This window comes from Anarhichas minor, unplaced genomic scaffold, assembly GCF_050575085.1.
Source record: "Anarhichas minor isolate MPS153535 unplaced genomic scaffold, ASM5057508v1 ptg000033l, whole genome shotgun sequence".
NCBI classification, from domain to species: Eukaryota; Metazoa; Chordata; class Actinopteri; order Perciformes; family Anarhichadidae; genus Anarhichas; species Anarhichas minor.
In genome coordinates, this window is record NW_027466479.1 from 14,050,655 (window position 1) to 14,066,198 (window position 15,544).

The 15,544-nt window shown below is 43.9% G+C and overlaps 3 protein-coding genes across 3 annotated transcripts; 2 read left to right on the forward strand and 1 right to left on the reverse strand.

The window, feature by feature from the left end:
• The first annotated feature begins 425 nt into the window (after window positions 1-425).
• On the forward strand, window positions 426-7,639 carry wasf2 (WASP family member 2). Its single transcript, XM_076105877.1, has 9 exons — window positions 426-557; window positions 1,771-1,935; window positions 2,096-2,230; window positions 2,440-2,593; window positions 3,376-3,493; window positions 3,797-3,918; window positions 4,582-4,725; window positions 5,001-5,479; window positions 6,252-7,639. The coding sequence occupies exons 2-9, from the start codon at window positions 1,803-1,805 to the stop codon at window positions 6,407-6,409; spliced, it is 1,443 nt and encodes a 480-aa protein (XP_075961992.1). The 5' UTR covers window positions 426-557; window positions 1,771-1,802; the 3' UTR covers window positions 6,410-7,639.
• Window positions 7,640-8,710: 1,071 nt separating this feature from the next.
• Window positions 8,711-9,703, reverse strand: gpr3 (G protein-coupled receptor 3). Its single transcript, XM_076106415.1, has one exon. The coding sequence runs from the start codon at window positions 9,701-9,703 to the stop codon at window positions 8,711-8,713; it is 993 nt and encodes a 330-aa protein (XP_075962530.1).
• Window positions 9,704-13,959: 4,256 nt separating this feature from the next.
• Window positions 13,960-15,408, forward strand: cd164l2 (CD164 sialomucin-like 2). The gene is made up of 5 exons (XM_076106025.1): window positions 13,960-14,038; window positions 14,460-14,546; window positions 14,802-14,894; window positions 14,984-15,016; window positions 15,245-15,408. Exons 1-5 carry the CDS (start codon window positions 13,960-13,962, stop codon window positions 15,406-15,408), a joined length of 456 nt encoding a protein of 151 aa, XP_075962140.1.
• Window positions 15,409-15,544: the final 136 nt, after the last annotated feature.

A 15,544-nucleotide genomic window follows, 5' to 3' on the forward strand; every position in this document is an offset into this window, starting at 1 on the left:
ACTTATAATAAATTGTTTAATCTTTACTGGAGACTTGTTTTTCCTCTCCCCACATAAACCCTGTATACTTCCAGTTTGCATGGGCTGAGTTGAGGTGAAGGATGCACTTAACTCTAACCAAGCAAGGCTCACAGGACAGTTATTTATCTCCATAAGTGCTTTTCTCAACAATGAGCTCTTATGCATACAGCCCAATGCCAGTCATTCCTCGGACGCGTTCCAACTCGCTGGAGCGTACCTAGGAATGTGCGTCTGCCTCCACCCTCCCTTACGCAAATTACGGACAGATGTTTGCCACTAGTCAGGGTGGAGTTGCGCTATTTACGTTGAAATTTCCACATCCTGTTTTAAGCAAAACCAGGTGACAGGCGCGGTAGCCAATCAGCGGTGAGGAACTCAGTCGGTCGACCAATCAGAAGTTCACTATCCCGGGACTTCAGGGATCTGTCTAGCTCGTCTGTGTACTGTACCGCCGAACATTTCTTGTGGAAATTTTGACAGACGATAACAACCAGACTGTATACGTTAGATAGATTCTGCGTTTCCCATTTTTGACGGTAAGTAAATATGTTTAGTCGGTGTTGTTTCCATAAAGTAAAGGTTGTAAATACACTTTTGTTTATCTGTTTCTTCGAGACAAGAGGCGCCGACAAGTAACTTCCTGCTCTGACAAGGCCGAGATCCCATGTCACATTTTAGCCCATTTTAGCTCGTGCGTAAAAGTGTAGCGCTCCCGACTGATTTGCTTAGAGTTTATCCAAGACAGTTAACTTATTAGTGAAACATACATCATTCAGTGTGTCTATTTTACAGAGAACGGTTGACTGTACGTTACTGCCGAACATATTACAAACCACACGTTGTGTCAACTGGATACAGCTGTAACAACTGCCACTTTTTCAAACATAAAAGTGTTACATTGTGTTTGTAAAATACCCACCTCAATGTGCGTGCCAACTCAAAGAAAAGTGCAGACATGAATCCACCTCGTATTGACATTTGTGCCATGACGTCACCATTCTTTGAAGCACCAACGTTAACGTGAAACACTCGTAATTAGGCAGTTAACCGAATTTGAGGAATAGGAAGCACTGCAGGGCACACTCACAGTGAGCTCTGAATGCTGCCTGCCTCCACTGTCTTGGTAGCAGGCAGAGTCTGCAGACACACACACACACAGAATAACTTTATATGGAGCATTCATGAGTGAGTCTCATGATTTTTTTTTTTGTGCTACTGTTTCCATTGTCAAAATGAACGTTCACGCACAGAATTTGGTAGTTTGCACATTGTTTTTTTAAGTTAGTAAATAAATAAATATTCTGGTCTCACATGAACTGGGTGGATTCAAGGCTTTAGTTTAGCTTCTGCTTTTGCTCCGTCTGGGTTTATTTATACATGTGTGTCTTGGTCACGAGCATGTGACTCATTTAGCGATGCAAGTAACAATTATTTCAGTATCGGGTAATCTTGATTGTTTTGTGATTAATTGTTTCGTCAATTTTATCTTAATTTTAATTTTAATAAACCCAAGGTGATGCCTTTTTAAATTTACATTTTTTTTCTCCTACCGACAGGCACTTATTATTTAAAATGATCAATCCATTATCAAAATTGTCGTTGATTAAATAAACTAATTGAAATCTCAATTATTTCAAATCTAGACTTACAAGTATCACAGCTGTATGTAATCGATAGTAATACGTTTCAGGGCTGTCTTTTGTTTCGTATGTCTTTGCCTCAAATGACTCACCTCCTCTTCCTCATCAGGGTTGGGCCCCTCTACCCACAAACGTCCCACCATGCCTCTGGTTACGAGGAATATAGAGCCGCGGCATGTGTGTCGCCAGACCATCCCTTCCAACATCCGCAGTGAACTGGAATGTGTCACCAACATCAGCCTGGCCAACATCATCCGCCAGCTCGGCAGCCTCAGTGAGTGTCTGCTGTTTGTGTTTAGGCGTCATCGGTCATTAAATATGATGTGAATGTTTAATAACACGTGGCAAATGTGCATGAGCTGTGTGTACTTATAAAAGGTTATTGCACATGCGTGAGACAAATACTGTAATCGAGGAATAATGTGTGTGCGTAGGCAAATATGCAGAGGACGTGTTCGGGGAGCTGTTTGTCCAGGCTGCAGCATTTGCGCTGAGAGTTAACACACTGGGAGATAGAGTGGATAGTCTGCAGGTTAAAGTCACCCAGCTGGACCCCAAAGAAGAGGAGGGTAAGTACTCCCACATGTTACTGTTACTACTGATGTTAGTGTTCATCAATGTTAGTAGTTCATCATTTTGAATACGGCTAAATATAACATATAATGTAACATGTTTACACTGACTCACACAGCTTCCATATTAGAATAACCTCCTTCCCTTGAGCACAATGACTATTCAATAACATTATCTCCCTTTCATCTGTCTGTTTCTCTCTCAGTCTCTCTGCAGGCCATCACTACCCGTAAGGCCTTCCGCAGCAGTCTGACCCAGGACCAGCAGCTGTTCACCAGGCCGTCTCTGCCAATGCCTGTACAGGACACCTACAAAACCTGTAATCCGCCCCCACCACTCAACAACCTCAGCCAATACCGGTAAGGCTCACAGATGCAGCTCCATGGCTATGTATCATAAAAATGTAAAATGTGCCGGTATGTCTATCCGGTTTCTCGGGAGGCATGTAGTCCTCTTTTACAGGATCCTTGAGATTCATCATGCGGATGCAGGACTCTTTATTATTGTGTTTTAGTGTGTCAACATGTGAAAGAGACATTTATTTTGACCAACTTTGGTGTTCAGGCAGTTCTTGATTTGTTTGGACGACAACTTTTGTAACCAACAAGCAAACAATTCACAGTTAGACTTAATTACATTTATATTAAAATGAAATGTCTCTGCTTCTAAGTATACTAAATCAAGCAGCACTGAAGACACCTATGTGGGGAAAACAACCAAATGTCACACAATCCAGCTGACACGTGTCCTTGAGATCTTGAATATTAACTATGCACTACGCATAACATGTCAATCGGAAGTATAATTAATTAGGAACACGAACAGAAGGGGGCTGCGGGTGAAATCTATATAGTCAGTAACTGCAACAGTGTCCTCAATGATGAGCAGAGTGAGTGTGTAGGCTTGTACCATTATGTTACAAAGACTCTCTGTGTGACTGGTTTGAATGTGTAGTTTCTTGTGTTGGCCTTTAAAAGGGGAAGTGTGATTATGGCTTGTTAGTACACTGTTAGTACACATAAGGCGGTTAAAGATCTGTCAGCAGACACTGTATGTTCTGCATGTGTGTTTACACAGGATAACACAAAGTGTAGCTGAGACCCGAATGTCACGATAATGTTCTTAAAACGGTTGTTTACAGGGACGATGGGAAGGAGGCCCTGAAGTTTTACACTGATCCCTCCTACTTCTTTGAACTGTGGAAGGAGAAGATGCTGCAGGACACCAAGGACATCATGAAGGAGAGACGCAAGCACAGAGTGAGACGCACAAACATTCTCATATCTAACTTGTTGTGCATCGCCTTTTTAAGTATTTATTATCTCGTTTTTGTCTATCTTATCGTCTTGTTGTCCTGCGGCTACTCATTGAAAGTTGCTAAAATGTGATTTTCGTTTTTATGCCTTCAAGGACAATAAAAGTGTCTTGTCGTATGTTCATACACACAAAACAAGTAACATGACAGCGATTTGGTTGAAACAAGTGGACGTCATAGGTCACATCAATTAAAGGCATTCGTATCCAACCCTCTGACTCTTTTTCACTCTTTCCTTTCTGAGTAGAAGGAGAAGAAAGACCATCTTAACCAACGGACACTCAACCCACGAAAGATCAAGACCAGGAAGGATGAATGGGAACGCCGAAAGATGGGGGAGGAGTTTATGGTGCCAAAGAACGATTTGATGTAAGTTGAGAGAGTCTGTGACGTGGGGGGGAAGTCTATGCTGCCCAGCAATAAGTAAAGAGTGATGAATACAGTCATTCTCTGTAGTTGACACAGTTAAAGTACAGAAGGGCCACTCGCATGGTACATTCCACTGTCTCCTGTCTTATCATCCAATCTGTACACAGTGATACGGTTGGTATGTCCTGTCTGAAAATGTTCTCAGGGGGTTGGGGTGTGACGTTCACTGTCAATGGCAAATGGCAGTAAACAAAGGCATGAGTCACAGCAGACCAGATTGTTTTTCTGCTGTAGGACATTTATTCGTCGGTACATTTTTATCAAATTAATGGGAAATAAGAGAATATAGAATAAAAAAACACAATGAAGAGCACATAAACAACAGTCTGTTTTAAAAGTGATTTACCATTTGATTTGTTTTATAACTCAATTACAAGCCAGGCCTCACGGGGAAAACAATCTCAAAGACTATAGTTTGTGCTATTTAAATAGCTGTGTTTCAGCGTCACTGTTTGTGTGCTGTGTACTCCTGAACAAAGAGTACATGACCCACAACTGCTGTTGAGGTCTGTAGATGCTATAATCACCACGGTCCTTTGCATGTCAAGGTTTCAGAAAAATCAAGATGACAAAAAACAAGTAATGTCTTAAATTTGTTTTCAGGAATTCTTCTGAGGGCCTAAATGGCAGTATGGGATCTGGAGAGGGCTTTGAGATGAGTTCCAGCTCCTACGCTTATGAACCCGGCTCCCCTCTCTCTCCGCCTGGCACTGATGACTTCCTGCCTCCTCCACCTCCAGACGTGGCGTAAGTAGCATCTTGCCCACACACGCTGCCGATCCCTGCCAACATGTGCTGAATGTACAGCTACACGTGTACTGTACAATTGTACTGCAGTCCTAAACACATCCTCTTAAAAGTATAGGGTTCAACATGAGCAAAATAGATCATAAACCTGCTGTTCACTTTCAGCCTCTTTAATGAGTAGGCTGAGATTGCAGCTGCAAAGAAATTGAAGGTTGATTGGAGGCAAATGAAGGGTCCATTTAGTCATTTAACTTCAATCTTTAACTCACTTGCAGGTATAATGACGGAGGATACGGAGTTCCAACCCCGAAGAGTCCAAACCACCCACCTCCTGCTCCTCCCATGACCTCTCCCACTGCCAACTCTCGCCCCAACCTCGCCCCTCCCCCTGCACCTCCTCCCCCTCCTCCACCCTCTGGCTTTGGGGTTCCCCCACCTCCCCCCGGCTTCGACTCCACACCTTCCCCTCCTCCGTTCTCCTCCTCTCCATCTGGCTATCCCTCCCCACCTGCTCCCCCTCCTCCACCTGCTATGTCCAATGTTCCTCCTCCTCCACCACCACCTATGCCTGCAGGTGGCGGTGGTCCACCCCCTCCTCCTCCACCACCTCCCCCTGGCCCACCTCCCTCATCTTTTGGCAACTCTGCTCCCCCTCCTCCCTCCGGTGGTGGGGCGCAACCTAGCTCTGCTCCTAAACCTCCGCCAGAGCCTGTTGATGATTCTCGTACTGACCTGCTGCAGGCCATCCGAAAAGGTGAGACACTACAGGAAACGGATCAACATAGAAGGGAAGATCTTGATCTTGGTTTACTCACTTCAGTGGTCTGGCCTCTCGACTTTTTACAAACTACTCTTGATTGCCTGCTGCATGTTGGTCATCGTGTTCATAATCACAAAAAGCTTCGCATGGCTTGATTTGCTCAACAAATGCAGTTAACATGAGCTAAATTCCACTATCGTTAGCCAAGTCTTTAGCTAGCTTTGTTTTAGCCACCAATATAAATTCATATATTGATGTAAAACCACGTCTCGCAATCAGTTCCCCCGTTGTATACATTTTGAAGCGCCAGACCACAAAATATGACAAAGTGAGTCGTATGGAAAATAGTGATATAGGGCTCTAAATTTGATGAATGAATGAATAAATTAAATTAATACTTTGCTGTGTATTCGGACGTGCTAACAAAACAGGAACCCACTTGTAAAAACTTTACTCCATGGTGTTACTAGTGGCTAAAAACTCTACAGGGCACCTTAAGTACACTTTGCTCATAATAATTATGTAATGTAGAACCTTTGCTTGTGACAAAGTATTTTTACCTGCTGGTACTACTTTTACCTAAATATAAGGGAACTGATTACATCTTCCACCACTGCTTTGGTATAAAATATACCCTTTTTCATAAATTACAGCTTTTATTGCAAGCTAATTTGTCCTCAAAGGGGCATACGTGCATTAGGAATATAATTGCTGTTGTGAGGCGCACACTCCCTCACTGTATCTGTCCTCACTTACACCCTTTTAGGTTTCAACCTGCGTAAAACGGAGGCCCAGCGGGAGCAGGAGAAGAGGGATCACTTTGGCAACGATGTGGCTGCCATCCTGTCCCGTCGTATCGCTGTAGAGTGCAGCGACAGCGAGGATGACTCCTCGGAGTTTGACGATGAAGAGTGGTCCGAGTAATAGGCATTCCCTTTGCACCTTCACGACCACCTCTGTATCTTTCCTCAGCCTTCAACAACATCCTCGTATTTCCATTCAAATCACATTCTTAACCAGCAGTGCAGCAGGGGTTCCTGTTCTGTGTGCGTCAGAGTTTGAGTGCGTTATGCACACATTGTATGTGCAAGTTCACATTCCTTGAACCATTTGTTTTCTTATTTATCCAACATTATTCCGAGCAGTGCAACGGTCCAGAGATGGAGTGTGAGTGCGCCTGGTTGTGTCCCCATTTGCTTCTATTGAGCGACACGGCGCTGTTATTGATGTGAATGTTATATGACGCACGTCTCTCTGCTGAGTCTGTGCGTAAACGGATCAACTCTGTCTTTATCTCGGCGTCTATTAGAATCAGGCGCCTTCTGCTGTCGGCTAAACGTCTGATTTTATCTGCTTAAGCATATTCCGGCAAAGGATAATCGAGAGGGAGCACAGCATCTGCATCTGCTCGGTAGAAAGACACAAACTATTGTCAAAACATTCTCACTCGTAGATTATATGATAAAGTACATGTAAAGTTTATGTAACATATCGAATCATATCTAAAGATAATTATGCAATCCTTTCATATCCCTTTTTAAAGCACCATTTTTTTTTAATCACTTTTTTCAATTCTGTCTTCTTTCTTTCTGTGGTTGTCACGGGAACACTCATCACTTGTGGATGAAACACGGTTGTAGTTTATAAATAAATTCATGAATTAATTATTCAGCGTGACGGAGAAAGCGTTGGCTCATGGCGGACACCTGGGGTGTTTGATGAGATACTGAACATATGCAGACAGTCTCTTTGTGTTCGTTACGCGTTTCCTTCCTGCAGATTTTCTTTTGAACTTTTTCTGGGGATTACTCGGCTCTTGTGCTTTAATCACTGCTCTGTGTCGACTCGGGCAGCATGTGGCCTGCTGCCTGATAAGTGCCTTTTTTAAACTGCATTTCAGTGTCAGTGCAGGTTTATTTTGGTTATCCACACTGGCCACTGATCCGCTTCTTCCAAAAATATTATCAGCTGGCGACGATGTGTGAAATGTGGAACCGACTGATGTTTAGTGAGGACCACATATTTCTCAAGTGCCTTTTTATTTGACATCCGCCTGTGTTAACGCACAATCGCACAGCATGCTTTGCCAAAGCTTCTCCTGCCTTATATTTGCATATGATTATTGTTATTTCAATAAAGATGGATTGAATTACACTGATTGTTTAGATTTCTTTCCAGTGAGAATGAATAGTGTGTATGCTGTGATGTGTTGAATAACAAAGTTCCCAAGAATGTCGAGCCTTGGCATTAGACTGCTCATGCTTTATCCGTGACTCATCTTCTTCCTATCAGTGGTGGACACCTTCTCACAGTGCCGACTGTGTAGGGAGCGAGAAAATGAATCAATTGGATTAAAGTTCAGAAATTGAGTAGGAGAAGAGAGAAAACCTCTTACATGATCGCTTTATCCTCACACCAAGCCTGCTTTGTAGGTTTTAGAAGGACGCAGTGGATGCAGAGTGATGGTAATAATGTTGAATGTTGCTTTAGCCACCAAATAATTTAGGATACAGGAATAGAGCGCAGCAGTCTGTGCCTAATCGAGTTCAAGAGTGAGAGACGGAGACAAACGTACTGAAAGCCTCAGCAGCAGTAAAGAGAAGAGTGCTGACATTGCCCGGTAGAGAAAAAAAGCATATTTATTATTCATCGATATAAAATATTCATTCATTTCAAAAAGGCTGTGCAACCCGAACATATGGTCAGTACCTTCAAACTGCCTTCAACAGCATGTGCAAAATAGAATCTCAGAAGATCTAGAACATTGTGTTTTCGACATTCAAGTAAATAAAATTGGGCTTTGGATCACATTTCATTACATTGCGATAGGCTTACATGTAAAACCCAACCCTTCCTCCCCTTTTTAAAGTGCCAATGGTGATTGAATCCACTTTCTATGAGTGGGGTTCTATAGAGCGTCCCTGTGATTGTTTCAGTCTGGGGATCCAGTGGAGCTACAATTGACTGAGGATGAGGCACAAAGTACACACGAGACAGTACGTTTAGTCCCAAAATGGCTACCAGCCAGGACAGTGCAGAACATTCTGATTTGCAGAGGGACTTCATCTCCCGGAGAAGTGCTTCTTGCGTGTGCGGGAGTGTGTGTGACTTTATGTTCTGGTTCTGGATGATAGTCAATGCAGCTATGTGTGTATCTTGGCACACAAACAGTGATATGTCTAGCATAGATTGTGTGGCGGTTTGAGTCTGGCGAGGTTTGGCAGTCTACACATCGACGGGGTAGTGTATGTGTGTGTTTTGTGTGCATTTGTGCGGGCAGCAGGCCTGGAGCAGCACCTTACGAATGTCTTTGTTTCTTAGACTGTAGAGTATCGGGTTCAGCAGCGAGCTGCCCGCCGCCGGCACCAAGGTGGCATAGGTGTACAGAGGAGGGCTGGATGCATCTCCTAGCAGCCCCCAGAGGGAGAAAGGCATCCAGCAGCCCACAAACACACTGAGGATCACGATCAACCGCGAGAAGCCCCTTCCACTGCTGTGTTTGCTTGCATATGAGTGTTTGGCAGGAAGGAAGTGCCTCTGGGTAGCGATGGCGTGGGCATGCCGCCTTGCCACTCGACAGATCCCAGCGTACAATTGCAGGGTTACCATTACAACCACCAGGAAGCCACCACACAGCAACGATAGGTATGTCCGGGTCAGAGGTCGCGCTACAGAACAGGAGTTTGGCTCTCCCAGACAGTGCCATCCCATTGCAGGTCCCGCCCCAATGACACATGCGCCCAACCAGACCAGCAGCAGGAGGACGGCGGCTCTGTGACGGGATTGGCTTGAGCCATAGGTGAGGGCGTGGCTTAACGACAGGTACCGGTCCAAAGCAACACCCATCAGGCTACAGAGCGAGGCAGTCAGTGATGTCACCAGCAGTCCTGAGGTCAGCAATTCTGACCAATCACTGGGCTCAACGCAGAACAGGAAGAGGAAGTGCAAGATCAAAGCAACACCTGCCAGGAGATCGGCCAATCCGAGGCTAGCAAGCAGCAGGAAAACAGGTGCACGAAGAGACGGGGTGGCCAAGATGGTGGTGACAACTACTGCATTTTCAGTGGCAATGAGAGTTCCTGATACACACAGGGCCACGCCCCACACTGTGAGGGGCGGGACTTCATACGTAGATGAGCTGCCCAGTTGGTCCAAAGGAGAGAAGGGTTCTGCCCCTGAGGACTCATCCCAGCCTAGGTCAGAGGCGTTCAGGGTCATGGCTTTTCAGCAGTCACACAAACAACCTAAGAGAGAGAGAAAAAAGGAGAGAGATGTTGGCATTAGCTCTAATGGGTCATTGGCTTCTCCATCGGTCCATTAATTATTTTTCAGCCTGTAAATATGCTCACATTTCTATTTTTTTTAATGATCTCAAATGATTTTTTGTATATTAGGTTAAACCTGCTCTGAAGTGTCACTGACGTCACCATTTTGCGGGAAGCCACGCAAGTAGTCAATCAATATGAAGGCTCAGTTCAACTTAATAGATAGAGTTATCAAAACACGAATGCATAATTACGCTGTCATTGATTGCTTTTTTTTGTTTTTGTTAGCACGTCAATCGGAATCCGTGCAGGTACTTGCGTCCAACCATTGTTTATTCTCCTGCACACGTTTCAGGAGCATCAAACATCTTAAATATCTTTTATGATGTGGCTGGTTAAAACTGAATCTGTTAATGAGAGAGCTCGTGCTATTGATCGGGCTATTTAAAGAATTGGCCCGTTACAAGGTTAAGATGCCTGTGCTCTTTATGGTCTGCTTGTTCTTTAGCACATGTCAAACTGTACCGCACGTCACTGAAAGGAAACTCCACACCATGTAAAACATTGTGGATATTTTAAGTTTATTTATTTTTGGCTTATGAAGGGGAGGGTTTAAATGCATCAAGGATCTGTCATCCTCAAGGAGAGGAGGTGTATCCCACTCCCCCGTGCGGAAGACCCTGTTGTATAATACAATTGCAGGTTCATTGCGACACGGAGGATGTCCCTGACACAAGCACACACATCGCACACACACGTGCTATAAATACATATAATAGATTATTAATCTTACCTTATTAACGCGATTCCGCGATTCCCTTGCAAGAGTTAAACAGATTTGCTCTCTCCTCTTACAAGATCCAAGCCAAATGATGGAGATGTGGTGATGCTGTCCGCAGTGATGCTCGGTTCCAGTCGAAATAAGGATGAGAGTCCCTGTGTGTGACACCGCCCTGTGCTCCTGTCTTTATCAAAGTTGCGCCAAAGTCTCACTTGGTGTCTCGTGCATCTCCTTTTCTTCAATCTCTCCGAAGCGCTCATGGAAGGCAGAATGGGTGCTCTTGCGCGCGGACTCATCCACAAGAGAGGCTGTCTGACGTCAATGACTGGAAGGCTCGACCAATGAGCTACCGACATTGACGATACGGGGAGAGTGGGGAGGGAGTGTAAAGGGAGTAATTTCATTCAGAAAAATGCGGCAACTCTGTCGCCCCTCCCACTGCGGTTCACTCTTGCTCTTGTTTCTTGTAAATAATGACCACCAATAGACCCCCTCCCCTCCAGCACACACACAGATTTTGTGAATAAGACCCCGGGGCTGGTTGAATGAGACGATAGTGTTTTGTGTTGGGCAGGGCTCAGAGGTGTGGAGCTGCAGAGTTTAGGGCACGGCGCTGTCCACGGTGCTGAAACGCATCAGGATGAGTCATGGGGAGAGATGTCTTGAAGAGCAACAATAATCAGTAGTTGACTCTTCAAGGGAAAACTATCCACCTAATTGAACGGACAAGGACATAATTGCCCCGTTCCATAGTCAAAACCTACATATATTGTGTCTTATTATTATTGTTGTTTTTATTGTATTATTGGTATCATTATTTGTATTATTATTACTTGGGGATGAGCAGCCTCAAAATGAATCACAGACTTGAATAAACGCCTCATTTAAAAAAAAACATATCTTTATATATATATGTATAATAATAATAATTAAATAATAACCCTTAGATAATTTAGAAATCTTATAGGACCGTGCCTGTTCGCATGTGCTAAGATGTGAATGGTGAGGATGAACAAAACCAAGAACAGCAATAATTTACCCTGCCTTATACAGTATCTTAACAGCAGCAGGGGATTCAAGGCTTCCCCGGTTTGATAGTGAGCGTGGGTGCTGCAGGATGGTCTGAGCGTTTGTCTGCGTGGTCGCGCATATCAATGCGCTAACGAGATTCCCCCAGAATCTCGTCCTTCTCGAGCCATATTAGGACACACTTCCTGCCAACACAGCCCACCTACGTAATTTAAAGGATCTGAGGCGCAACACTTGTCACCTTCAAAATGTCGAGCAACTTCAGATTTCTCCAAAATTACAGCTGCTTGTCTTACCTGAGGACCTATCCTGAATGTCCAATTTTTCATGGAACATTTGATAATACAAAAAAATGTAAATCACATAACTAGGGAATATTATAAGGGATATTATTTGTGTCCTTGTGATTTTCACGAATGAAACACATTGTGTTGGATTCCCATATTATATCCTTGCATTAATGTATTTTATTCAGTTATATGTGTATTTGTCCTAATACCAACATATTATGTTGCCACCATCTGCTTTAAAATGCAGCATTAAATACTATTTTTAAGCTGGTGCGTCGATTTTTTTTTGCCAGCAGTGGGAGCATCAGTGGAGGAGGAGATCGTGTTCGACGGGGATGCGGAAAATCTCTTTGTGTTTTTTTAGCACGCCGACACACAAAACAGCCACCCTGTAGATCCGCACCCATGTAGACAATGCGTGAGAGAGCATGTGAGATGTGGGAGGGCATGAGCTACGTCGGTGTGAGTGGAGGAAGTAGTGATGGTGGAATTCATTGCATAAAGCTGAAAACTGTGTCGTGACTCAATGCACTTGATTTTGAAAACTGGCGGCCCGGGCTATGACTCAGTGCACGTCCCAAAGCAACACTTTGCAGTCAGAGCGCTTGTGCTTTTTGTTCAGGTGCATTTGCACATCTGTATGCAGGGGTATAGCTGGGAGTTATGGAGCCTAGGGCAGTCTGAGACCCCTTTGGTTGTCTGATTTCCACGTCACCATTCCACAATTCATCAATCAGAAATCAATCAATAGCAATAATAGCCTTGGTCAGACCTTCTGTCTTGGGTCCCAATGCTGTCTATTCCGATCATGTCTTAATAGTTGTGACTGTATTGATTTGTGAACCAATTATTTGTCTTATTTTTCACATTTGCTCTTGTCTCATTTGTGCTTGCAGGGAAAAGTAATGCAGACATTAATGAGTACGTTGTCTGAGTTGTTTGTCGAGTCAATTATTGATTGATTGACAAGTGCTAGGGTAGCACCTCATCACAGTCAATGACACATTTAAGGTGATGCTGACGCACATGCTGTCTGTACGTAGTTGCATGCCAACGTCAGTGTGTGTTTGAAAAGCATTCACACCGCATTATAAATTTAGCTGTCCTAACTGGACTGAATCACTCAAGATAATTACTAACTACTGTATGAGACACATCCCTGATTAAAATGAAGCCCCTGATAGTAATGATATTCTATCTCAACCAGACATTTTTTCAGCAGATGCCTACTTATAAAATAGTTTGAGCCTTCACAGGAAAAACAGAGCCAAATTGAATTCTGCCACCTTTAATTGACTTGTCACATTTTTCCTCCTCTCTGGTTGTTACATTTCAAGGATTTATAGAGGCCTGGATAGGTGAAAGTATCTTGTAGTTCTCTTTAAAAAGAAAAACATCAGACAAAAATAAAATGTTGTGTATCGGGAATATACTTTACTCATGGTGGTGCTCTATGGTCCACACTGAAATATCTCATATCTTTGGTTCACACATTCATGGTCCTCAGAGGATAAACCTTATTTGAACTCGTTTTTTCTGTCTCCCATGTATCTCTTAAATGATCTTGTGACCCTTCAGATTGATCTTGGGGCCCCAGGTTTGGACCCACTGTCTTAGAACATTCTGTTTGAGAATGTGAGTAGTGTGAAAGGAAAATGCTAAATAATGGTAAAGATCAATTGATTGCAAATATTTGTACGTGAATGTGCAGTTATTATTCCCATTCATCCCACCATTGTTGATGTGTTTGTAAGGACATATGTGTGAACGCTGGTGTGTGTGTGCATGTGTGTGTGCACTGCCGGCCGAAGTAACCAGGTGTCACTCCATTCAAACAGGTGTGTATTTCAGGAGGGTTGAGGTGGGCCAATTGGTTGCCAGGAAACCAGGTTTGGGTGTATTGCTCATGTTACACAGATCTCTGTGTCTCCTGTCTTTCTCTCTGTGTCCCAGCCAGGAGCCATATCTCCATTTGCAACTATTGGATACCTTTTTGAGGACTTACAGAAGATATTTTAATCAAAACTTTTTTGTTGATACTAATTCCTCTCCAAGCACCAAACATCTTCAGCTGTCGTTTGCAGGTGTTGGTGATCTGTGGCTGTCAGGATGCAACAGTTGGTGTCAAAGGTCCTCTTCTCCACACTGCTGCTTCTAGCAGTGGTTCCCTCTGTGTACTCACAGTCAGGTATGGGTCCATCCACATGTCTTTCATTTATTGTGTTACTGTGTGACCATCTCAGTGCATTTGGCCTTGTCAGAAAACTGTTGGTGTGTCTTCCTACACTTGGCATCTGATGTCTCCTTTCCTTGACTGGCTTGTTGCCACCATTTGATCTCCTTCAAGAGTCTTTCCCTGATAACATCTCCTCTTATTTACCGTGATGATGGCTTATTCTCTAGTTTTTCTCTCAAGCCGACAACAAGTAAAACAATATGAGAGGTGAATGAGAATCTGCTATCTTTTCTTTGGCATTACGTGACAATTTTACCTACTTGCTTTTGCCTATCAGACTGGCGGGACGTCTTGCAATAATAAAGCTGTTAAAATGTGTCTGTGGGAAGATAATTGTGCAACCATTTGATTGCCAGTTTTGTCCCTCCTACAGATTGTTCTCAAGCCAAGTCATGTGACCTGTGTGTTGGCGATTCCATGCTCAACCTGACAGGCTGTGTCTGGAGGCTTTGTCCAAATGGTGACACGCACACACACACACACACACACACACACACATACACACGACATACAGACGCACACACCCCTGACCTCTGATAGTAATTCAATCATCAAAGCTGTAACATAAGCTTCCCTGGTTTGTACAAGATGACTGAATTATTTAGTATGCCAGGAACGCACACATGAGACACGCGCACTCACACACACACACACACACACACACACACACATATACACACACATACTAAAAAAATGCTTGTTCTCTCTCGCTCAGGTAATGATACAGGCATGTGTATGACTGATGAGGGTAACTCGGCAGACAACGGCATGAACTGTAGCTGGACTAGAGTGTCTGAATTGTGCTCAGGTAGCAAACAATACACTCCAGAATAAACACAACTTCTTTATCTGCAACCTCAATAACTCTCATTTCTTGTCATCTTTTTTATTTCCCAGTTGTCGAGACTGTTGCTGATGGAGGAGGCGAAGGTGACTCAGGTAAATTGTATCGACACCATCATCCCCTCCCACCCCCTTCCCTCTCTCTTGCGTCAGACATTCATTATTCCGATAAGAGCTGAGTAAAATGTTCCACAATGCCTATTCAATTCCACCAGGAAAAAAAGCTGACAGTCTTGTCTTTTCCCACCACACACTGCTTTCATGTAGTTTCACTGACTGTAAAGCCATCAGCCTCTTCCTTATCTTACCCTCCAGGTGATGGAAGTAACACCAACTCATCCCCAGAGTTCTCTCAGGCCAAGTTTGACATGTCCAGTTTCATCGGAGGCATCATACTCGTGCTGTGCGTGCAGGCGGGCGGCTTCTTCGCCATGCGCTTCCTCAAATCCAAAGAGCAGAGCACCTACGACCCCATGTGAGTTTGTCCACGTAGGTGTTAGAGAACAGAGAATTTAGCGTGACTGTATTAGTTTAAGTATGTGCATGTAAATGTGAAAGTGTCACCGAGTTAAGGGGCAGTCTGTTGGTGCAACAGCAGCCTCTGGTGGCAGGAGT